This window comes from Polypterus senegalus, chromosome 15 (assembly GCF_016835505.1).
Source record: "Polypterus senegalus isolate Bchr_013 chromosome 15, ASM1683550v1, whole genome shotgun sequence".
Classification (NCBI taxonomy): Eukaryota; Metazoa; Chordata; class Cladistia; order Polypteriformes; family Polypteridae; genus Polypterus; species Polypterus senegalus.
In genome coordinates this window covers 30,312,938-30,339,790 of record NC_053168.1, presented here as the reverse complement: position 1 = coordinate 30,339,790, position 26,853 = coordinate 30,312,938, and the positions used below count along the sequence as shown (strand labels likewise).

The 26,853-nt window shown below is 37.5% G+C and overlaps 1 protein-coding gene across 2 annotated transcripts in view; it reads left to right on the top strand.

The window, feature by feature from the left end:
• The window catches only part of LOC120515563 (solute carrier family 45 member 4), a 98,320-nt gene that overhangs the window by 35,642 nt on the left and 35,825 nt on the right, over positions 1-26,853 (top strand). For both annotated transcript variants that reach the window (XM_039736651.1, XM_039736652.1), the window contains exon 2: positions 12,958-13,662. In XM_039736651.1, coding sequence (XP_039592585.1) covers positions 13,410-13,662 — 253 coding nt within the window. In that variant the 5' untranslated portion in view covers positions 12,958-13,409. The remainder of the gene's footprint in view (positions 1-12,957; positions 13,663-26,853) is intronic.

Genomic DNA, 26,853 nt, shown 5'->3' with positions numbered 1-26,853 from the left:
CATCCATTTTCTAACCCGCTGAATCCGAATACAGGGTCACGGGGGTCTGCTGGAGCCAATCCCAGCCAACACAGGGCACAAGGCAGGAACCAATCCCGGGCAGGGTGCCAACCCACCGCAGGACACACACAAACACACCCACACACCAAGCACACAGTAGGGCCAATTTAGAATCGCCAATCCACCTAACCTGCATGTCTTTGGATTGTGGGAGGAAACCGGAGCACCCGGAGGAAACCCACGCAGACACGGGGAGAACATGCAAACTCCACGCAGGGAGGACCCGGGAAGCGAACCCGGGTCTCCTAACTGCGAGGCAGCAGCGCTACCACTGCGCCACCGTGCCGCCCCTAGTAAAAATTTGCTTTTTACTATTTTGTGTTGCTTTTCAGAGAAATAAATCAAATAACAAAAATACAATTTCAAAATATTTATTTAACACTGAACATTTTTTTTAACATTCCAGCAGATATTATACAAACAAAGCACAATATAACTTAAAATAAATAAATTCGTAAAATAAAAAAATATTTTTATTTGGCCATCTTTGAAGCCCCTTCTTGAATAGCCTATGTTAGGCCTATAACTGACTGCTGAAAGAATGTAACTCTGTATGTCTACAACAACAAATGTGCATTGAATAGTGCAAAAATGTGGATGAACCCACAACAAATGAATAACTGTCCTAGACATAAGCCTACTTAGCCTACTTCTTCAGGAAAAGTGGCAGGTTCTTCTTTATGAAAAGTAGCTTCTCTGCTTTCTCACATGAAAGTCGGTTCCTCTTCTCATCGATGACATGAGATGCAGCACTAAACAGTCTCTCGCTGTCGGTGCTTGTGCATGGAGCAGACAAGTACCTGCAGAATAGTTGAAATTTTATTGCAGTTTTCTGACAGTTGCTCATTTCAAAACGAACAATGTCTTCAAGATAATGAAATGGTTGAAACCCAGTGTAGGCCTACTATTTTACTACACTGAAAATAGTTAAATTTTCACAAAATACATAATATAAAATATAGGTAGTAACACTTTACAATGTTTCCTTTTGTTAACATTATTGCATTAACTAACAATGAGCAATACATTTGTTATGGTATTTATTAATCTTCGTTAATGTAAGATAATAAAAAATATTTAGTTCATGTTAGTATAAGTGCATTAACAATTTTAACAAATAGGCCTACCACTTTTGATACTTTTAATTCAAAAATTAAAAATGTGATACTTAGTTTTAATACTGTATTAGTAAATGTTAACATTAAGATTAATAAATGCTTTTAATAAGGGTTTTTCATTGTTAGTTAATGTTAAAAATAGAAACTACTTATAAAGTGTTACCATAATCCAAAATATAAATAAAATCTTAAATTAATTTCCCATAGAAGTAGCCTACCTGAATGCCATCTGCCAGGTCGGAAAGCGCCTTGATTGGTCCTCCAAAATTCGAGAGGGTTATTGCTCCTGGGGATGGGGACTTCTGAGAGATAACCATCTAACTGTTGAGCGGTTGAGCTTGTCCTCTGTCTTGCAAATGGGTTATTCTCTTGGAGGATCTCATCGAACATGTCAGACAGCGAGACTGTGCGCGGCTCATCTGTAGTACGAGCCCGTTTACTCTCTGCGCTGTTTTCATCTCCTGCGCTGTGCATCACCTGACCGTCTCCATCACCTAGCGGCTTTCCCAAATCCAACTCGGCCTGGATCATTTCTCGTGTGCAGCTTTTCCCCACATCCAAGTAATGATCTTTATATCGTGGATCAAGCACAGTCGCGATGCAGTACAGGGGTTCTGAGTCCGCCTGACTAAATCGTGTGCTGACAGCTTCCAAGAGCGCACTTTTAGTTGTTTTAACTCCGTGGTCTGTTTCAGCCTCTTTGTTTAAAAGACACTTTAGTGCTGCAAGTAAAGGTATGACGTCTGCCACAGATGCATCAGATGAGCTTATCTCTTTTGTTATCTGCTCAAAGGGGGCGAGAAGAGAGAGAACGTTCTCGATTAACACCCACTGGTATGCGTTGAATGTCGCGGGCAGGTCATGATCTGCTATGTATGTAGCCAAGACTCGCTTTTGCAAAAGGCTTTCCAGCATATAATATGTACTGTTCCACCTTGTGCTCACATCTTGTTGGAAACGTTTTGTGGCGTTCGAACTGTTCTTGGATAGATTGTAGCGCGCATAGGCAAGCGGTGAATGTTTAAAATGGCCAACAATTTTCCTGCCTATCGATATCACAACTGCTATACTGTGCTGACTCAACAATCCCTCGTTGACCGCCAGTTGAATTGTGTGTGCCATACACGTATGCCTTTCAGATCACTATCTTCCATGGCTTTAGCCATATTTCTTGCGTTGTCACTACCGCATGCACTTTAGATCGGTCGATACGCCAAGTGTCAAACATGTTGGCGAACGCCGGATATGGCTACAGCTGTATGGGACCCTCTAAACTCTTGTGAGTGAAGCACAATCTTTTGTAGCTTGAAATCTGCGTCGATCCACTGCGCAGTTAAACTCCGCATACTGGTGGGGCTCACATCCGAGCTCCAAATATCAGTCGTGAAGCTGAGGGCTGCAATATCTGTAGCCAAGAACTCATGGACCTGAGTTGAAACGACGTTGTACATCTCAGGTAAGCACACGTCTGAGAAATGCCGTCTACTAGGCAGGGTGTAACGGGGCTCAATATGGTCTATAAGCCTGTGAAATCCAACATCCTCTACAACAGAGAATGGTTGATCATCCAATGCGATGAATTCCATTATCCTTTTAGTAATACCTTTAGCTTTGGCACTGTCATTGGCAAACTTTTTTGCCTTTTCTAAGAAGTCAGCCACAGATGGAGTGGGTGTCCTAGGACTGGGAGGAGCTACTTTCCTTTTCGCTGCTGCTGTTGCCGTAGCCCGCCGTGTCTTCTCGTACTCTGCATGATGTTCGGGGTGTCTTGATTTTAAGTGATAAATTAAACTTGAAGTGCTGTACGTTTTTGCAGATGCACCCCCTCTGGACAATTCAGCAGAACAGTGTCCGCAAACGGCCGTTTTTGCCTCTTTCTCTGATGCTTTAAAGTGCTTCCACACTGCTGACATTTTTGCTGCATAAAGCGCGCTCCTCTCACTCTACGCGGGTTACTATTTGATCGCGTCATTAAAAACATCATTGTTCGGCAAAATTTATTCGGTCTTTTTACTTATTATAGTATATTATTATAATAATTTCGGTTGCCGAACATTCGGTGCATCCCTACAATTTTGAGATCTGTAAGTCTACATTTGGTTTGTACTACCTTGTGCAATCTATACTTTCAACTTTTAAGTATTGTAGGCAAATTAAGTTGTGTTGCTCAAGTCCTGCAGAATTACTAGTCCCTTTTCACACATGTAAAATGGAAATTATCGAACTAAGCATACTTCACACATATCAGAACAACCCAGGAGTGTACTGGGCCGTAGCATTCATGCATACTTTGATCCCATGTAAGGATCCAAAAGGGTGTGCAAAATGTTGCTAATTGCTGCTGTTTACTTCTATAAGTGAAAATGCAGTAATTTAGTGGTAGGTTTGTAATAATTTTTGTTATGTTAAAGAACACTATTGAATAGAAATTGAAAAATGACATTATATATATATATATATATATATATATATATATATATATATATATAATATAATATATAATATATATATATATATATATATATTATATTATATTATATTATATTATATTATATTATATAATATATATAAACACACACACACCGATGAAATTGAATGAAAAGATATTATTGAAGTGTCCAATTTGCTGGAAAAAAATTCACACTGGTATAAAAACAGAAATTTACTTAGTTAAAGCATAGTCACTTGACTTTGCACCTCAGAATTTTACTCTGATAATGTGATCATTTCAGTTACTTCCCTATGTTTTACACAGTTTGTAGGTTGAACTCAAAGCCTTCTTTTTGCAATCTTTTTGCTTTTTTGTTGTTTCTGGTATTTTTACTTTTCATTCCTTGAATTTAAAATTTTCTAAGGAATCAAGGTTATCGGTATATAACATTGTCACCTCAGACCCTGGTTTGCATTTTGATTACAAGTTCATCTGCTTTGGTGTGCATGTTGTTCCTTTGTGCACTTGGGATTACTTGAAATAACGTATTATTTTTAGGGGGATATGACTTTTGTCAAAGTTGTTTAATTAAGTTAGAAACTCTTTTATTCACATGGGTTTTCTATAGTATAAAGGGCAAAGAAAAAGCTTGTAAGAAATGAAAAGTGATTTTCAGGAGATGTATAAAGTTAACAGGAAGAAGAAATTAAAATTGAGTAACAGAGATGCTGAAAATGAAGTTAAAGGTAATCAATAAAATGGAATAAATAAGCTTTTTGTTGTTGCTCATTACAGCAGCTTGTTTCCCACACAGAACAAAAGGCTTAACTGTTCTCTTTATCCATTTATTGTTTGCACCCACTTCATCCAATTTATAGTTGTGGGATACAGTTGTGCTTTCGCCCCCACTCCCTTCACTCCAAGCCAAGTTAGAGTTCCCAGCTGATTTATCATGCATGTCACTGAGATGTGGGGAGATGTGGGGTTGTTGGGGGGCGACAGAGTACCTGGAGAAAAAGTCGCATCGACAGTAGCATAATGTGCAAATAGCATGCTAGAGTTTATTTTACCCTTATGTTAAAAATCACCATGTTTGGTGAGTACTGGGTATTGCATCTGTGTGAAAATTAAAGTACAGTGCTTGCTCCTAAAAATCCTTGTTTTCAGAATTGTGAAATACTTTTTACAGGGTTTCTTTTTCCCCCCATAAGGTTTTTTTTTTATTTGGCTGGGTTATTTATCAGTTGCACAGAAACAACAAGGCTGTGAGTTTGAAGGGACTAAAAAGGGACTTGTGTTCTACCTTACTGTGTGTGCCAAGTTAGGAGCACAAGGGGCAGTACAAGCCAGCAGGGCTCTGTGTAAATCACCAGAATCCTAGCTGCTAATAGTAAAGAAGTAAAAGGTTATTCCTAGAGAGAAGGAATTAACATGTAACAGTGTTAGTTAATAAATAAGGTAATTCATGGTCAAGCTGGGGAATGTTCACACTAGTAGAATAGTGAAGGCAGAAGAAACTGCAGACCATTAAAGGACAACATTGGCAGCAGGGAAGGGGCTAATGAAAACCATACAGCTGCTCACAGGAGGCCAGCAAGTTGTTAAATAACCATTGTAGTTGCGTTAAACATGTATTTTATTTTTTAATTAGAAAAAAAAGTAAAGTAGTTCATTCACACTCCACAAACAGTTACAAAGACACTGGATAACAGCAAAGGACATTACATCAACCTTAGTGGAATGACTTAAAGGTGCTGTGTTTCTCCAACTGTCCGACCATTTTCAAGACCTTACAGAAATGAACAGTTGACTTGGATAACTCTGAGATGGTCAGCAGGAAGGCTGGGTTCATCACTGATTTGATTCAATTCCGATTCACAATGACCTGATTCAATCCAATATCAATTTTATCTTAAAGAGTTAGGTGCTAAGCTGAGAAGCAGAACTAATAAGGATGTCTGTAGCCGCTTTTGCGTAAGGTGAAGTCAGGCACGGGTAAGACGCGTGTCGAAGAAATCTCTCAGTCCAAAAGTTCATTTTAAAAATATTTAGTGAAAGTTAAAGGCAAATAATCCATACAAGAATAAAAAGAAAAATGGTTACACACAAAGAATAAAGGCAAAAAAAGGGAAAAATTTATCTTCTATAAACTTATAAGCTTTGGTTACTTCTGTACTTAAAGGTTATTTATTTCTTCTTCTGTATGCTTTAAACATACGGTTCAAAACTTAGATCTTTTAATTTACGAGTTACTTTACACTCAAAAGACCCTTAGGCCGTTGGCACTTAGATATGCGCCAGGCTCAGTACCGTGCATAAGCACGAACGCGAGCATAAAAAGAATTCTTTCAAGGGCACGGTTAAAAAACCGTATGCCTCTATACCTTACACAAGGCAAGGCAAAACACTTACTAAAGAACATTGTTTACTCAAAAACTGTTAAGAAATGACAGGAAAATACCAACTCAATTCTATTCACGGGAGTTTTAGGAACCTCCCATATTTTATGCATGATCATCTAGTAAATATTCATACATTTTATAGAACTAGGAAAATGGCTCTTACAATGTCTTTTGTGAAGTTCTGCCTGTGCCATGCACCAGACTAGGTAAGACTGACAAATTTAGAAGTTTTAACATGTAGCTCAAATCTTGATTTAAGATTGAAAGGCATAAGTTTATAGAGTGGGTTAAAGTGGCACACCAATATATTTGGGAGTAATATGAGCAAATAATTAGGCTGGAACTATTTAACCTATGAAACAGGTTTGTACAGTTTAGGACTGGACAGTTTTCAAAATTCACATAACAGTTATCCATCCATGCATCCATTATTCAACCCACTATATCCTAACTACAGGGTCACGGGGGTCTGCTGGAGCCAATCCCAGCCAACACAGGGCGCAAGGCAGGAAACAAACCCTGGGTAGGGTGCCAGCCCACCGCAGACAAACAGTTATATTAATAAATATTCAAATGAAAGTTGTGGCCCAGAGTTAATTAGCCAGAATAAGATACGTTTTACAATAAAATTTGCTTACGTTGAAGCTAAAATATGAAAAATAAGCAAACAAGTTGGAGTAGAATGTAGCTGTATGTAATTATGATAATACAACTATTTAAGAAATCTGGATATACAGTATAGCCAAGGATGGGAAATGAGTTTAACATACAGTGCATCCGGAAAATATTCACAGCGCATCACTTTTTCCACATTTTGTTATGTTACAGCCTTATTCCAAAATGGATTAAATTAATTTTTTTCCCCACAGTTCTACACACAACACCCCATATTGACAATGTGAAAAAAGGTTACTTGAGGTTTTTGCAAATTTATTAAAAATAAAAAAAATTGAGAAAGCACATGTACATAAGTATTCATAGCCTTTGCCAAAATTGAGCTCAGGTGCATCCTGTTTTCCCTGATCATCCTTGAGATGTTTCTGCAGCTTAATTGGAGTCCACCTGTGGTAAATTCAGTTGATTGGACATGATTTGGAAAGGCACACACCTGTCTATATAAGGTCCCATACTTGACAGTTCATGTCAGAGCACAAACCAAGCATGAAGGCAAAGGAATTGTCTGTAGACCTCCGAGACAGGATTGTCTCGAGGCACAAATCTGGGGAAGGTTACAGAAAAATTTCTGCTGCTTTGAAGGTCCCAATGAGCACAGTGGCCTCCATCATCCGTAAGTGGAAGAAGTTCAAAACCACCAGGACTCTTCCTAGAGCTGGCCGGCCATCTAAACTGAGCGATCGGGGGAGTAGGGCCTTAGTCAGGGAGGTGACCAAGAACCCGATGGTCACTCTGTCAGAGCTCCAGAGGTCCTCTGTGGAGAGAGGAGAACCTTCCAGAAGGTCAACCATCTCTGTGGCAATCCACCAATCAGGCCTGTATGGTAGAATGGCCAGACTGAAGCCACTCCTTAGTAAAAGGCACATGGCAGCCCACCTGGAGTTTGCCAAAAGGCACCTGAAGGACTCTCAGACCGTGAGAAACAAAATTTTCTAGTCTGATGAGACAAAGATTGAATTCTTTGGTGTGAGTGCCAGGTGTCACGTTTGGAGGAAACCAGGCACTGCTCATTACCAGGCCAATACCATCCCTACAGTGAAGGATGGTGGTGGCAGCATCATTCTGTGGGGATGTTTTTCAGCAGCATGAACTGGGAGACTAGTCTGGATAAAGAGAAAGATGACTGCAGCAATGTACAGAGACATCCTGGATGAAAACCTGCTCCAGAGCGCTCTTGACCTCAGACTGGGACGACGGTTCATCTTTCAGCAGGACAACGACCCTATGCACACAGCCAAGATATCAAAGAAGTGACTTCAGGACAACTCTGTGAATGTCCTTGAGTGGCCCAGCCAGAGCCCAGACTTGAATCCGATTGAACATATCTTGAGAGAGCTTAAAATGGCTGTGCACCGACGCTTCCCATTCAACCTGATGAAGCTTGAGTGGTGCTGCAAAGAGGAATGGACGAAACTGGCCAAGGATAGGTGTGCCAAGCTTGTGGCATCATATTCAAAAAGACTTGAGGTTGTAATTGCTGCCAAAGGTGCATTGACAAAGTATTGAGCAAAGGCTGTGAATACTTATGTACCTGTGATTTCTCAGTTTTTTTATTTTTAACAAATTTGCAAAAACCTCAAGTAAACTTTTTTCAGATTGTCATTATGGGGTGTTGTGTGTAGAATTCTGAGGAAAAAAATGAATTTAATCCATTTTGGAAAAAGGCTGTAACATAACAAAATGTGGAAAAAGTGAGGCGTTGTGAATACTTTCTGGATGCCTGTAGATCTACAGTTTACACAGCATTTAGGAAAAACTGAAAAGGTTTTAAATTGCACTTTTTTGTTAATATTAAAAATGATTTTCACATCCAGGTAATGTACAGAAGCAGTTATGAAGACGAAATGGAGGATGTTACATTGTATAGCTTGATATGTGGAGTACCATTCAAGGGAAGATGCACGTAAGCTGTATCACCTCATCTAGAATACCAAGTGCAGTTTTGGTCTTCATATCATACAAAAGACATAGCACTGCTAGAGAAGGTCCACAGAAAAAGGACTTGGCTGATTTAAGAATTGCAAGTTAAGATCTGAAAGAAAAGTCTGAAGGAGTTGATCCTTTTTAGATCAGGAGATGACGTTACTGAACTGTTTAAAATTAAGGAAATCAGTATGGTGGATCTCAGCTATTAGTTTCAGCTGGATTATTCAACAAGAACATGGGGACAAGAAAACTTGTTAAAGGATTAAGTTTTTCAAATCAAAACTATTTCTTCACAATCATGGTATATGTTAGTTTGCTACATTAAAATGCTCTCTAAACTGAACCATATATGGTAAGTTCTTAAAAATAACTAGCTTGCTCTTTTACTTTATAGTGGAGTTAAAGGGTGCTGGAGTTCCCAATATGATGAAAAACCTTAAAACTTCTCAAATACGTACATTTTTCAATCCACATCTTGAGATTACACTCTTATTGTAAAACAATGTATCCATGCTGTTTTAAGAAACAAAAAATAGAAAACAATTGTTGCAAGATTCAGCTATTTTAAAAGGAGACTATTTACAATAGGGGTCCAGAGGAGTTAATATGTTATTGACTGCCTTTCTCATTTTTTTTTTGTTTTGTTTTGTTAAAGATCATGTGTATGTAAAACAAGCCACTGAAAAAGTAGCTTGGTTCTTTCAAAAATATAAGACTAAACCTTTTATTCTACTGGAATCCAGGCACTTCCAGGGAGGTGGCGCAAATGCATTGAGAAGGATGAGAGACTACATTGAGAAATGACATTATCAGTTTTGCTAAGGTTCATTCCATTTTCTAATAAATCACATTTTCTAACTTTAGCTTGGCTCCCTCTCGGATTTAAAATGAAATGCAGTATAATCGGTTCAGGTCAGATGTAATGTTATGCATACAAATTGCAATGAAACTCATTTGTACCCTATTCACCATACACCCACTCGGTGTGCATCTTGCTCCGTAGCCTTTGTAAAATAGCAGCATAGAATGTTATGAGCTATAGGTCATTATGGGGTTATCATAACTCCATCCAAGCAGATAAACAATTAAGAAACATATACTTACCTTGAAAAAAATAGAACCAAGAATCTGAGATAAAATAATTATTTATTGTTTCCTTCCATTATCACAAGGATACCTCATAAACACCAAAGGCATGTTTGCCACTTGAAGGCTTTTTTATTATTTTATTTTTATAAATATATAAAGCTTTCCCTTTCACCTTTGGACCCCAGCACCCTAAAGCCCCATTGTAAACATCAAGAACAGACAAGATATTTTTCACAAAGGGAACTATTGACACTTGAAATAAGTTAGCTTGTAATGTGGTATATAGTAGTGTAGTGTATAGTAGTATGTTTTTACATTCAGAACTTCATATCATTTGAAAATATTGTGTAGAGGATTGAAGTTATTTGATTCACTTAATGGTCTGTATTCCTCAAAGCTTTTCTGATGTTCTATACTCCACATCAGAAATATTTGGAATATAAGAAATTTGACAAATGAACAGTCCATCAAGCTTGTTTTGTTTAGCTAATAGCTAAGCTGTCCCATTATGTCATCCAGATTTTTGTTAAAGGTTGTAATGGATTCTGCTTCAACTACATGTCCCGGATGTTTGTTCCAGAGTCCTACATCTCTTTGCATAAAGAAGTGCTTCCTGGCTTCAGTTTTAAATACACTTCCCCTAAATTTCCACTGATGTCCTTAACTATGTGGTTCACCCTTAAGCTGAAAGAAAGCACAAAGGCCTACAGAATTTAAACAAGAAATGGGTCATTTGCTTTTACTGGGGGCTACAAACCCCACCAACTAGTGTTCAGGTGTGTGCAGGAAGCTCCACGAGACACAGAAGTATAATATCAGCCTTTTGCCACAAACAGCCAAGCAAAGTAAACCCCCCCCAAAAAAAATACAATTGCAATAATAAAACCCAAAACAAACAATTTTTTTTTAAATGACTACAAATGAAATGGTATTGCATAATTATTGTATTACATTCTTTTTTGTAAACTGGCATTTTGACTATACAATGACTTAGAAAATGACGTTTAAATTATACAAAACGTGAAGGAGAGTATTGCAAGGAGGATGAAGTTTAAAAAAAAAAAAAGTGAGCTCAAGGTTAAGAATAAATTGTTGTAAACCCACTGTATAGCACCACCAATCTCGCCATGTCACAAACTGAGGAACTGAGTATGGCTGAAAATTTTCTCCCCCGATACACTAGATGGCAGTATCCCTGGGTTAGGATTCCCACATAATCATCCGTAGGGCCTGCTGGGATCTGTAGTCCCACGGTGGAAAACCTGATCGGTTCTGTGGGAGCTGCCATGGGTGAGGGTGAAGGATAACAAGTGAGTGTGAGAATTGAAAAAGCCTTTGAAAAGTATTTGAATGGAAATAAACCATTTTATTACATCAGGACTTATGGTGCAGTTGTGTTTGAGGTGCTGCAACATCCCTGTTGGTCACAATGTGTATGACCATGAAGGAGATTTCTTACTTGGAAATTGTGAAAAAACAATTCTGCCACGAGTTTTATCTTTTACTGTTATTTTTAATGACATAAAACTGTTGTATGTGTATATCTAATCATCTTTATACTGTGCTTGTGGAAGAACCCAATTTATCAATATCCCAGTACAGAGTTTAATGCCCAATTTAATTTTAGGTTTTAAACTACTGCACTTTAGCTGTTTTAGCACTGTGTAGATAATGGCCCACACAGGAGATAACGCTAAGAGATTTTTTCAGCCTATTTTAATCCATTTTAATGTTAGAATCTTAACCCTAAGCCTAATTTTATTTGACTAAAGGTGAAGTTAAAATCATACCTCTATAGGCAAAAATTTGTCACACTTAATATAATTTGATTAGTACTGACTAATATAAAATATATGTGGGATAAATATAACTTAGGGCGGCACGGTGGTGCCTTGCAGTTAGGAGACCCGGGTTCACTTCCCGGGTCCTCCCTGCGTGGAGTTTGCATGTTCTCCCCGTGTCTGCGTGGGTTTCCTCTGGGCGCTCTGGTTTCCTCCCACAGTCCAAAGACATGCAGGTTAGGTGGATTGGCAATTCTAAATTGGCCCTAGTGTGTGCTTGGTGTGTGGGTGTGTTTGTGTGTGTCCTGCGGAGGGTTGGCACCCTGCCTGGGATTAGTTCCTGCCTTGTGCCCTGTGTTGGCTGGGATTGGCTCCAGCAGACCCCCGTGACCCTATGTTCGGATTCAGCGGGTTGGATAATGGATGGATGGATAAATATAACTTAGTATGAATTTCAAGACTGGAAATACTTACATTGTTACATCGTTGAAATTTAAAATGAGTCCTTATGAAGTAAACCCTTATAGTTAGTATAGCTGTCAGCCAGTAGTTGAGCATAGAAAATTTCGTATTTAAAATATTGTTTGAAAATGTACAAATGTGCATTTAAAATTCTTAGGGCTACATAAATGTGTATTGCCACAGGTGTATAGATTCTTGAACTTGCTGCTATCTCTATGATGTGCTGAACTTTCCGTACACAAGCAAAATGACTGAACACTATTCAGTTTTGCAAAACAGATCAACATTCCACAATATTAATATTGGGAAGAAAAAAAATCCAATTATGCCTTATGTCAGCTTGCATTTTTTTCTTTCTTATTCTTGTGGATTTTTATTTCAGCTCATGTAGAAGTGGACCTTTGGCCAGTTAGGACAGTAGCAAATAAAAAAAAATAAGTATTTTGCAAACACTGTAGCCAAATGTGATGTGCAATTTCATTTGAGGTTTCTTGCAATTTTCATGTCTTATGTTTAAGCTCTTTCTTCATTGCACCATTGTAAAAACTTAAAATTAACTGAAATATTTAACTTTTAAAGTGAATACAAAATATTTACAGTAATCTGTATCAGCACTAATGATTTTGGTGTACATTTTTTTAATGCATTTTGATATGCATGCCCCAGTAAAATTTGTTGCTTTTGTTTTCCCATTTATGTTGGACCACAAGTGTTATTTCCTATACCTGTTTACTTGTATGTTGAACTAAGTAGATATGAACGTTTAAACTTTAGCCTCTTTTGCCTTTTTGTATTTAATGTTAGAATGTAGATTTAAAAATAGATCTCAAACTGTACCATTTTAAACTATTTTCCTTAGTTTTGCTTGACATTGATATTTAATAGAAAGCTTGATTTGAACTGTTTCTTGTGGTTTTCAGTTTAGTAATATTTTTTTTTTCTCTCTCTCTGTCTCTCTCTCTTTTATTTTTTTTTTCCCCTCACCCTTTTATTTCTGGATGACAAATCCACAGAACAATCGGCTGCTCGATGGGGATTAAAAGAAGAGCTCCCACTTGCGTCTCCTTAAGACCTGCTTGTTGCCAGTATTCTCTCTTCAGCTTCTCTTCCTTAGAAATTATGAAACTTGTATTAACTGAATGGCAATTATTATGGATTTTTAATTGTAGTAGACAGTAAAACCCATGTTTAAAAGCCATATGTGTTCATTTATCACTACCAAATTCTTCATGTTTCAACACAATTTTATAAAAATCTCTACTGACATCAAGGAGTACAATCACAAAGTTTTTCAAATAGTTTCTTGGGAGAAAGACGAGATACATGAAGACTAAATACATAAAGGCACACGAAGAAAACTACAAGGCCACACTGTGCAATCTTTAAAAAATTATCTCAAGAGAATATTCATAAATTATATATGTATATAGAATAAAAGTTATTTTAAAAGAGCTCTATATTTTGTATGCGGAAAACAATGGCTCCACAGAATACTGATCAGGATGCTATACAAGTGAATGATTTATCACTTACCCAGCTGAAAAAGCAAAAGCCAAGTGATGGAAAAGAGATTGATAGCCAAGATGAAACTGTGAGTGAAGGCTCCATTGACCGGATACCACTGCAGAGGTGGGTGATGCACGGAGCAGTGATGTTTGGACGAGAGTTCTGCTACGCTATGGAGACTGCCCTTGTCACACCTGTGTTATTGCAAATTGGTAAGTCTTTTCCTTCTGTTACAAAATAAAAAATATCTGACTTTTAAGGGAAATGAAGGTATTGATGAGTGGTGTCAACATGCAGTATGACCTGCCACTGTATTTGTTTAGTAACTGAATATAAAGGTTAATGTCTATATTAATTAAAAAAGAAAAAAAAAAACCTTGTATGGAACTTCTGTCAGTGACACTGGGTATAGGATAGTCACCTACCCTGGACAGCATGAAAGTCCATTGCAGAGCACACTCAAATGCACATACCTATGATAACTGGCAATGGGTCAGTGTTAACACACACACATTTGGGAGAATAACGTGGGTACCCATATAAAAACTCTTGCATCCATTGCAAACTTTACACAGATATTAACTAGGACTGAACTGATGGTTGATAATATTGTCCAGTGATTGGCTGGACACATCGTTGGTATAAGTAAACATCATCAATTGGCTCCAAGCATTTTTAGAAATTCCCTCAAAGCACCAAACTGCAGCCAACCCCCTTTTTTTTTTTTTTTTTTTTCTCTTTCTCCCCCCCCCTTCACATGCCTCACAAGAATGCTGTCAGGCATTTATATTCACAACAGGAGGTGCATGAGACTCCTGAGTTTAGCAGGAGTGCACTGAAGGAAAGGCTGAGGGAAGGCAGCCTGGTCAGACAGTTTGAATGGGAGGAACATGGGTATATTTAGCACCATGCCACTGCGGTGCTTGCAGCCTCTGAGTACCCTTGGATTCTCTCTATTCACATTGTTCTTTTTTTTTTTTTTTTTTTTAAATGATCGCTCACTGTGGCCTCACAAGCTGGAATCCTTTTGAGACTTTGGCTGGTTTCTCTGATTGAAAGGGTCCTCTGAAGTCACTTGTTTGCTTGTTGGAAAATCAGTTCATACGGTGGGAGACTGATCCCCAGGCTAATGCAACTTGTCAGCAACATTGCAATATGTTTTTATTCACTATATGTTTATAAACCCACTTATCTTGGGCATGGTTTAAGGGCAGCTGAAACCTATGTATTGTACAGAACATATGCAATGAGATTCAGGTGACAGACAAGGAAAGTGGCCACATGGTGGTGCTTGTTTAGTCTTGCTGGCAATGCTTGTAGTGGGCCGGTACCAGCGGCTCTTTATGCTTCATGGTGATCACTTTCCCTTTGATATCCTATACTAATGCACACACACACTCTGATCTTGACACACCCCGTCATGTAAAAGTAATAACTAATTAGTAGGTGGAATAAGACGCTGACTATACAGAATACTTCTAGTAATTTGGATCCACTTCAAGCACTGCTTGCAGGCAAACAGGAATGTAATTCTACCTTGTACACAAGATAATAAACCTGAAATAAACTGATTAAATTATACTGTATATCAAAGCAGTATAATAATAATGATAATAATAATAAATATTATTTATATAGCACCTTTCTCCTGCTCAGTGCATTGTCCTTCTTCTGCATGTACATTGTATATTGCAAGCTCGCAATACCAATCAACACTCAGGGTTATGCGCTTTTTGCATTATGTCATTTGTATGTTAATAAGAAAAGGGAAATTATGCTCTATAGCCAAGCCATGATAAATCAACATTTTCTTCTGGAACACATACCAAGTCGCTTTTTTGGTTCAGAAGATGGTTGAATGTGAGGGTGCCATGTTTGAGTAAGAGTAATTGGTTAATTCTGGTTTCCTGTTGGTAGACATTTTTTAGATCCATTTTAACATGAGGCAGATCTAATTTTAAAGTTCCATGCCAATACAGCATCGTTGATTTGTAGCAGTATTAAAAGAACAAATCACCTTTTGATTATCATAACGACATTACTGAATACCTCTGTGTGTGCGAAGTTGCAGCAATCTGTGAGACAACAAATATACTATGGCTTGAGCTGAAATGTCCGCACCATTCTCCCACCACACTCCCAAGACACAAAGTGTAGACAGTTTCAGCAGTATACAGTATGTGTAGAGCAGCTAATTATTCATAATCTGAGGGCATCTCTCAAAAACCCCTGACAATAGTATCGCTCTGGTTTCCTCCCACAGTCCAAAGACATGCGGGTTAGGTGGATTGGCAAATCTAAATTGACCCTAGTGTGTGCTTGGTGTGTGGGTGTGTTTGTGTGTGTCCTGCGGTGGGTTGGCACCCTGCCCAGATTGGTTCCTGCCTTGTGCCCTGTGTTGGCTGGGATTGGCTCCAGCAGAGCCCCGTGACCCTATTCGGATTCAGCGGGTTAGAAAATGGATGGATGGGATGTTTATTATTCTCACTATAACAGATGAAAATAAACAAGTGAGATGGGAAAATTTTCATTTTTCCTTTAGTTGCATAATAAATCTGCACACTAATAGTTGCCTAATAATTGTGCGCACATATGTATTCCCCTGATGATGTTCACACTCACATTTCCGTTGTGAAACACTTAGGTTTTAAGGTTTATTAACATTTTGGATTGACTGATAGCACTGTGTTTGTTCCATATTAAAATTAATCCTCAAAAATACAACTTGCCTAATAATTGTGCACAAAGTGTATATATATATATATATATATATATTTATATATACACTAGCAGAATACCCGCGCTTCGCAGCGGAGAAGTAGTGTGTTAAAGAAGTTATGAAAAGAAAAGCAAACATTTTAAAAATAACGTAAGATGATTGTTAATGTAATTGTTTTGTCATTGATATGAGTGTTGTTGTCATATCTATCTATTTATATATATATATATATATATATATATATATATATATATATATATATATATATATATATATATATATATATATATATATATAGCAAAATACCTGCAATTGGCAGCGGAGAAGTAAAAAGAAAAGGAAACATTTTAATAACGTAACATGATTGACAATGTAATTGTTTTGTCATTGTCATGAGTGTTGCTGGCATATATATATATATATATACACACACACACACAGACACATATATAAACATATATATACATATAAACATATATATATATATATATATACACATACTGTATATATACACACACACATATATACATACTGTATATACAACATATACATATCTACATATATACTGTATATACACATATATATACAAATCTACATATATATATCACATATATATATATATATATATATATATTAGGGTGGGACTCGATTAAAAAATTAATCCAATTAATTAGAGGCTGTGTAAGAATTAATCTTGATTAATCGTATGTAATCGCACACGTAAATTTGCACCAAATCGCAAATGTTTTTTTTTTAATTTAAAACGGTTTTAGTGGGCGACAGAATCAAATAATAGACATGGACATGAATATTGTAAACTGAAGCTGTTTTAATTTCTGAAAAAAAGCTTTTAAACTGCATTTGAATTCAAAACAGAAACAAAAATATCATCCCTGGTTAAAATTGGGCAGACTTAAAAATAAAGTGGTAGTTTAAGTACTTTAAGTACATTTTCAGAATAGTATTGTCTTTAAATAATAATAACCAAAATTTCAACATAAAGTGCAGTTTTCTTCTTAAAAAATAAGTCAGAAACATAAAAGGTAATTTGACCAGCTTACTCTTTAAACTCTGAGTAACATTAGCCAAAATTATTTTGTACATTAGGCTAAAACAGTGTGATCATTGAACATTTTGTAATTAGATGTATTTAGAATTACTAACGGTCACGGAAGTCCAATGATCCCCAGTAAGAGCCACAAAGTCCGCTTTCTGTAATGCATCTAATTTTGCTTGCTTTTCAGTGTGCACAAAACCATGCTTTTATCAAGGGCTCGGGTAGTCGAAATGATCAGTCGTAGGAACGCGCTTTATTCCGACTCTAACATTTTTGTAGCTGTGATGTGTGCATCAGTGTAATGGATGTACCAGGAAATCATGCATTGACAAAAGTTCCGTTTGCTTGGAATTGAAAGTGTGATTAAATGTTATTTTTAACGTTATGGAGTACATGCATCGAAGCTTCTCAGCTGTGCTTGTGCTAAGAAAGGGAAAATTTTAAAAATAACGTAACATGATTCTCGTTAACCTAATATTTTTCATACGTCCCAAACCAAGGAGATGCGAAGGTAAAATGAATCGGGTAGCGCATACATAGTCAGTACACCCCTCTGGGAATCGAACCTCGAATGTCGGCGTTAGAGGCTTAAGACTCTACAATTAGCCACAGCGTGTGGCTTGTCTATGCTAAAGTATGTATTGTAGATCGGGTATATATATACATTTATATATATACCCGTGTACCAGTGGAGAAGTAGAAGTTATGAAAAGAAAAGGGAACATTTTAAAAATAACGTAACATGATTGTCAATATACAGTAATTGTTTTGTGAGTGTTATTGAATGTTGCTGTCATCAAGGATTTGATTATCATTATTTCTTTCAATCAGGCTCGTATTTGTAGGATGTGTTCAAGTTACATTCCGTGTTTGTCAATCGTTGTAAAGATAAGAGGTTTCATTCATCGATTAGTTCCTTACTGCATCAATAAACAGCTCGTCTTCCTTTTATCTGTGATGTGACAAACTGCATGCACGGTTTTTTTTTTTACACTGTCTTCCTTTAGCAGGACATTCACTTTTTCCACCGTGTGCTTTGTTTCCGCAGTAGCTGCACTTATGAATATGATTGTATGTATAAGGCGCTTCATATTTTTTGCTGCCTTCTCAATTGTGTAATTCGGTTTTGTTCAGCACTCTTTGGAACTGTTGCTTTTGTCTGCGCATTCGTCAGTTCACGTGAGCCGCTTGGTGTTCTTGCATCGAAGGTTCCCAGCTGTACTGGTGCCATCTCGTGTAATGTCAGCTAAGACCCGGCACTTAAAAGTTTCTCTCGCAGTTTCAATGAGTTTGTGCCAAACACCACCCTGACCATCTCATCTTCCTCTGCATAAGCACAGTCCTTCACCCGTGAACATTTACCGCAGTGTTTGTATTGGATTGCCGCTGATGGGCGGCCTTATATGGGCAGGCACTAAATTACAAGCGCTAGTGGCAGCCTGTCTATGAACTTAATTTAATATAAACTTACGGTTCACGCGTGCTTTGTTTCAGTAGCTGTACTTATGAATATGCTTGTATGCATCATTTGCTTCATAATGTTTTTCTGCCTTCTCAATTGTGAAATGGCGTTTTGTGCTCATCGCTGTTTGGAGTTCTTCCTTGTTCTCTACGTACTTACGTAGGAGGCTGATGATGTCACACGAAACTCCCCCCACGCCATCTCCAACTCAAGACTCCATTACATTATATGGGGAAAAATAGCTTCCAGTTATGACCCTTATGCGTAGAATTTCGAAATGAAACCTGCCCAACTTTTGTAAGTAAGCTGTAAGGAATAAGCCTGCCAAATTTCAGCCTTCTACCTACACGGGAAGTTGGAGAATTAGTGATGAGTCAGTGAGTGAGTGAGTGAGGGCTTTGCCTTTTATTAGTATAGATATATATATATATATATATATATATATATATATAGTGGACTATGGCCGGCCAATACCCCCAGGCCGCCAGGTGGAGCCCTCCCTGCAGCATGGAGGTGCCCCGAATGCCAGCAGGGAATTATGAACAATGGAGTTTACATCCACAGCCCTGCTGGATACTACAGGGACCAGCAGAGGACGCTGCGGGGAGGCACAAAGACTCTTACGTGCACTATAACCTGGAAGTACGTCTTAGTCACAGCGATAGAAGGAATGATGTACTTCCGGGATAAAAAGAAGAGTTTTCATCTCACCCGGAAGTGCTAGGATGTCACATGGACAAGGGTTCGGAAGCACTTCCGGGTCACAGACTATATAAAGGACTGTGAGAGATCCCAGAGTTGCGCTGAACTGGGTGGCAGTGTGGCAACGCGTCTGGGAGGGGAGGATTATATTGATTAGTGATTTATTATTGTTGAGTATTGTATTTATGAGTATTGTGGAGATGAGGGTGCTTGTGCCCTGTACTATTGTCCGAATAAATAATTATTGGACCTTTACCTGGTGTCTGGCGACTGATCGGAGGGTTCAAGGGGATGACAGCGCCCCCTATCTGTCACAATATATATATGTGTTTTTTTTTTTCATCTCTTCCCAGCATAATTTCCATCTTTCTTTGTTTGTACTCAATTCTGCCTGTGTATATGTGTCTTGCTTTTAGTTTTGCTGTAAAAAGACACATGAATAAGCATGGCTCACATTAGCAGTGTAATTAGTTAATACAGAATTATATACCAGCTGGTACCAACACAAGGATGTTAAGGACGGAGCTTCCAGGCAATAGGAAAAGAGGAAGGCCTAAGAGAAGGTTTATTGATGTGATGAGAGAGGACATGCAGGTGTTGGGGTGACAGAGCAAGGTGTAGAGGACAGGAAGGTATGGAAGAAGATGATCCACTGTGGCAACCCCTACTGGGAGCAACTGAAAGAAGAAGAAGAATTCATTGTTAATATGAAATCTAAGTACTCTTACTAGATATTGGTCCATTATTTTAAGTTTTATGGTGACCCCTCAAAGCTTTCATGTTGAGAACTATCAGATGGCAGAGTTTCAGTTTTAGTCTGTAAGTCTTAGTCTTAAGCTGTAAGGAAAATTATTTGACTGTGGTCAAAAGAAAATCATTTTTAAATGAGATGCTGTTGTTCTTTGCACATTATGCACCTCTATAATAAAATATAATAATGTGTTACATATAGTAACCCGATAGGAATATGGTAAAATTTTTAAACTGTTAAAAGTGGACACTCCATCATCCAGAAAGTCCAATTTCATCTTAAAATCAGAAACTTCAGGACCCGTGAGGCTTTTTACCTGCTAGATTTACATAGTTCGGAATTGTAACGTTTTTTGCACTTGCTGCTGAGTATTGATTCTGGGTCCAAGTTAGTGACCTGGTTGCTGATGAACTAAATTTTGAATTTTCCCATCTCACTGTTACTCATTAACAGTTGGGCCTGTAGAAGCTAAAGCCAGGTCAGAAAATACTGAATTATAAAACTGAATCAGTCCAGTTTTTGGTTAGCCTGAAAATATGTACCTTAGTGTTCTGTGAATTTAATAGAGGCTGTATTAGAAATTAATTAGTTTTGTTTTTATTTTGTTATTTGTTTTTTTTTTTTTTTAGATTCTGTCAAATAAGATTTCAGTTAAGCATATTTTCACAAATAAATACCATGCCTTAAGGCAGATTATTTCTTGTCTGTTCTAGTTTTATTTTTTGCACTTAACAACATTAAGATGTGTCATTCGGTAATGTATGTGTTTCTTCTCATTTTGTAATCAAGGAGCAAGATATTTTTGAAATATTGAGTATAATCTGCAAAAAAAAAAAAAACTGTCAAAAATTTGTATTCTCAAATGACAATAAATACCTTACTTTGCTGTCATTCCATATCCCAAAATCACAGAAACAAACTTAACTGAGTGTTGTTTTTTTTTTTTTCTCTTTAAACCAACTTGGAATTGATCGCACATGTCTGCACTTCCTGACTCTCATTCAACTGAAATGTGTAATACGAGTGAGGGTATATAGTCTCTTCTGCAGTATATTTCTGTATCTTCCATTCATAGTCTTCTCACATTCTGTGTTTTTTTATTCCAGTAAATCTCCTGAAGCTGACTAGAGCTAAGTTTTCTCCTGCACTTACAAAAATACTCGCTTACAGTGCCAAGCACCTATGGAATTAAAAGCAAACAGTGTCCTGTAATACTGTGGTACAGCTTATACCATGTAGGTTAAAAAAATTCCTAAGCATCCCTGTGCACACAGTGCAGTGAAAATTCAGTAGAACAGGGGTGCCCAATGTGTTGATCGCGATCAACCGGTAGATCGCAAAGGTAGTTCAGGTAGATCGCGTTGCATTAAAAAAAAATTTTTAAGCGTTAGTCTATCATATATCCTCCCATTTGCCACTTGATTGACATACAGGGTGGCCAGTCTGAGATCTCTTCTCTTCTAACACACTGGTCATCCCGCACGCATGATGAAACGCGCGAGCTACTGCAAAACTCCGGCTGTGATCTAGTTAGCCTTCCAATTTATATCGACTAAAGAAGAGATTTTTAAAAAAATTGTTTGGAGAGAGTATGGGCTGGATGTGGAATTGGAAGAGGAATATTTTCTCACGATGTCACAATCGAAGTGCGTTTGTCTGATCTGTCAATCTATCATTGCTATTCCAAAGAAGGAAAATGTGGAAAGGCATTTTCGAACTGTTCATAAAAACTACGAAACTGACGTCTTTCCAAAAAGCGATCTGAGAAAGAGAAAGGAGAGGGAACTAAAATCGCAGTTAATCGGACAGCCGTCATTTTTCACTCGGCTGAATTCAAAAGCTCCTTTACTGCATTATTCAGCTCTACTTATTTATGCGAGTTAGCCTTTTCCCACATGACGATTATTAAATCCAAATACAGTAGTGACCATAGATGTATTGAATTGTTATTGTGCCATAAAGGTTATTCAGTTATGCAAGGTACGACAAATACTCATTTTTAATGTAGGTAGATCATTTCAACCTGGTCATTTTAGAAATAGCTCGCAAGCCGAAAAAGTGTGGGCACCCCTGCAGTAGAATATAAGCAAGCATCTCCTAATTGTGTAGAATCTAAAGTGCAGTAAGAAGTTTTACTTTCTAATGAGAAACCATATTCAGCAAAACCTGCTGAAGCATTTTCTGGATAAATAGATTATGACATCAGCGTTCACTGCAGTGTTTAGTGATCATTAGAGGAAAAAAAGTCTTGTAAAGAGCTCAGTTTAAATTAGTCCCTTACTCAGAACAGAAGTGGCCAATGATCACAAACTCTGCCAATATGAAAGGTAGCAGAAAAATCAATCATTGGTGATTCAGTTCTGGAAAAATTTAAAATAGGAACATTTTTAAATTAGGGCAGCGCAGTGGTAGCGCTTCTGCCTCGCAGTTAGGAGACCCGGGTTCGCTTCCTGGGTCCCCTCTGCGTGGAGTTTGCATGTTCTCCCCGTGTCTGCGTGGGTTTCCTCCCACAGTCCAAAGACATGCAGATTAGGTGCATTGGCGATCCTAAAAATTGTCCCTAGTGGGTGTGTGTGTGCCCTGCAGTGGGCTGGCGCCCTGTCCGGGATTTGTTTCCTGCCTTGTGCCCTGTATTGGCTGGGATTGGCTCCAGCAGACCCCGTGACCCTGTAGTTAGCATATAGCAAGTTGGATAATGGATTGATGGATGGACATTTTTAAATTAGTATTTTGCTAACTTTTCTACAAACACAAATGCTGTATTAGTAACCTTGTATGTGCATGCTTGTTCAACCTTGGCAATAATCTAAATATTTTTAATGGTTTGCCTTCTGTAGCAGTTTCCCAGTTGTTGTGAGAAGGAACCATTTAATATGTACAGGCTCACTGGAACTAGCAGTGAAATGCACTGAGCCATAGTTCTTTCCTTTCCTTTCCTTTCCTTAAACATTTGTATATTATTTTACTCTTTGCACATTGCTGTTCAATGCGAGAGAATGATGAAAAGTGTGAAAATGATCATAAATGCAAACAAATTTTTTGTTGTCTTAATATTTACACTTAACCTGTTGAAATAATACTACCAAACTGAATTGATTATGGGACTTCGCAAAGTTGAAGTGTTCTAAAACAAGACTGGGGTGAACATTCAGTTAGATGACATAGGTTACAGATCAAGCAAAACAACAAGAATAGTATTAGTATTACCTGTTTCATCATTTAATGTAGTTGCCATACTTTAGGACACTCAGGAATGACAAAGCATGAAATACAGAGCAAAACAAAGTGTGATGTTGTTGGGGGGCTAGTTATTAAAATATCAAGAAAAGACCATCATAGTATGGACTTATACAGTGGATGGGTTGTTTTTTAATTTGAAATAATACTGTACATTCATAAAATGTTGCAATTGTGTTTGTGGAGTGTTTTAAGTAATCAATTCATTGAGTCATTTTCTAACCCGGCTTAGTCTTGAACAGTCTTAGTCTTAGTCTTAGTCTTTGGGGGTGCTAGAACCTATCCTAGCTCGCAAAGGGTGCAAGCCAGTAACAAACCCTGGACAGGGCGCCAATCCATCGCAGGGCAAACACACACACGCCCCAACACACGAGGGCCAATTTAGTATCATCAATCCACCCAACTTGCCAGTCTTTCAACTGTAGGAGAACCCTGAGGAAACCCACGTAGACATGGAGAGAATGTGCAAACTCCACACATTGGGGACCCAGGATGCAAAACCAGGTCTTCTTACTTTGAGGTAGCAGTGCTACCCATGTGTCACTATGCCGCCATAGGAATTAAAGTGAGATAGGATTGGATGTATAACTGAGAAAGGAAATAAAATAATCTGCATTGAAGAAAGCTTTCCTAAATGGCATTGTCATACAAATGCTGAAAACAAATGTTGATATTTAACTTTACCTAATATCCGAGTTTCTAATGAACTAAAAATGTAGAACATCATTTTCTTTTATCTAGTAATATTTGCTTTTGAACTGCATTGTACCAGTAGTTAAGAAGAAAAAGTAATGGTTATAAAGATTTAAAATTGTTACTATATAGATCACATCTGAGACGGCATATCTTCATCTGAGTTTATTCTAGATCATCCAAAGGAAGTTTTCTGCTAGCTAAGCTTAGAAGTAAAGATGCTGTAATCAGGTTTTTAAGGCCAATACCGATCATCGATTTTCATATTACTTAGAATTTTTTTTCTCTTTATCCCTTTAAAAAACTTTTTACACTAAGCTCCTGCATAACCAGATAAATAGAAGTCTTATGTCCTATATTATAGTGTACTTGTATAATTAAACTATAGGCCACAGGTATTAACTGTTCATTTTTATTAATAAAATTTAATTATGTAGGTTTATTGTTCAGTGACCATAAAATACTAAAATAAATACAATTTCCTTAAATTACATACTTTCACTAATAAAATATGTACAAAAATATTTATCCATAACACATACAATTGTGCTTGAAAATTTGTGAACCCTTTAGAATTTTTTATATTTCTGCATAAAAACCTAAAACATCATCAGATTCAAATCATCAGAAGTCCTAAAAGTAGATAAAGAAAAACCAGTAAATGAGACAAAAATATTATACTTGGACATTTATTTTTTGAGGAAGATGATTGAATATTACATATTTGTGAGTGGCAAAAGTATGTGAACCTCAAGAATTAGCAGTTAGTTTGAAGGTGAAATTCAAGTCGGGTATTTTCAATCAATGGGATGACAATCTGGTGTGAGTGGGCACCCTGTGTTATTTAAAGAACAGGGATCTATCAAAGTCTGCTCTTCACAACACGTTTGTGGAAGTGTATCATGGCACGAACAGAGGAGATTTCTGAGGACCTCAGAAAAAGAGTTGTTGATGCTCATCAGGCTGGAAAAGGTTACAAAACTATCTCTAAAGAGTTTGGACTCCACCAATCCACAGTCAGACAGATTGTGTACAAATGGAGGAAATTCAAGACCATTGTTGCCCTCCCCAGGAGTGGTTGACCAACAAAGATCACTCCAAGAGCAAGGCGTGTAATAGTCGGCGAGGTCACAAAGGTAACTTCTAAGCAACTGAAGGCCTCTCTCACATTGGCTAATGTCCATGTTCATGAGTCCACCATCAGGAGAACACTGAACAACAATGGTGTGCATGGCAGGGTTGCAAGGAGAAAGCCACTGCTCTCCAAAAAAAACATTGCTGCTCGTCTGCAGTTTGCTAAAGATCACGTGAACTGAAAGATCATCATGAACTGAATCTTAAGACAAGGTGGGTCATGCAGCAAGTCAATGACCCTAAGTACACAAGTCGTTCTACCAAAGAATGGTAAAAACATCAAGATCCGTCAAAAATTGGAGAAATTTTTTGAGGAATCTAAAACTTTTGCTCCTCCCACATAAGTTAGGGTGGGGGGTAGGGCACAAAGCAAAAGAGATGCCCGCTGGCTCGACTACCGTATTACCTTGCGTAAAGGAGCACAACAACTAAATTACCCTAATGCTTAGAAAAGCAGGGACTGAAAATATCAGTTTTGGTGACTGATCAAGTCTTTTTTTTTTTGTGAAAATCTGCCAATTACAATTGGTGGCTGATTGATCGTAGCATCCCTACAAGATGTTGAAGTTTTATGTTCCAGAGGAATTTGGTTTTAGAAGATTAATTTACTTAATATATACTAATATCACAGCAGTAGAGTGTTGTACCATGTTAGCCATAGATTGATACAGGAGAAAGTAGGGTGAAATGACACCTTTATTGGCTAACTAAATAAGTAAATTGGTTACACCTTGCCTGATGAAGGGGTCTTAGCTGCCTCGAAAGCTTGCGTTTGTAATCTATTTAGTTAGCCAATAAAAGGTGTCATTTCACCTTACATTCTCCTATACTAATATCAGAAATATATAAGGTGTCTGATCAATTTACCCCTCTATAGTGATTATAGTGAAAGGTGATGTCAGCTCTTTCATAATTGCAAAGAGTTTTTTTTTTTTGCAGCAAGGAGTGTTTATTTTACATGTAATTTGTCATGATTAGAACTTAAAATATGAGGCTGTTTTTTTTTTTCTTTTTCTTTGTGTTTAAATTCCAGGTCCAAGTAATACAGAATGTCTGTAGCCTGTTATGCCACTAACAACATGTGAAAATCTGCTGTTTTCTCTGCATTATATATTTATTATTTTCATGAAAAAAACAGACTGCTGATTTTCAATGGAAAGACATATTTTGTTATCCCAAGAACACTTTCTGAGCACTTTTGGAAAGTTACACATCCATGTTTTTGTGTGTCCATACTAAACATTTTGTGAACAAAGTAACTTGAATGAGTGGTCTGATTTCTGTGAAATTTTGTAGATAACTTGCACAAAATGTGAAGTGGATAGAGTACAACAGCAGAAGATGTTGCTGAGTTCAACTTTTGTCAGTTAAGAGCAGGAAGATAAGGTTATAGTGGGCACATGTTCATCAAAACTAGACAACTGAAGATTAGAAAAACATCACCTGGCCTTACAAATAGCATGCAAATGATAGAATAAGAATTTGGTATAAATGGCATGAATCAAAAAGGATCCATCCTGCCTTCAGCACATGTTTTATAAGTGTAGTAAGTGTACTTTCCATTGCTGTTTTTATTTTGTGCCTTGCTAAGGTTAGGCATGGGTAATGGGTATATGGGTACCAGACTCATTATGTACTGTAAGCCCAG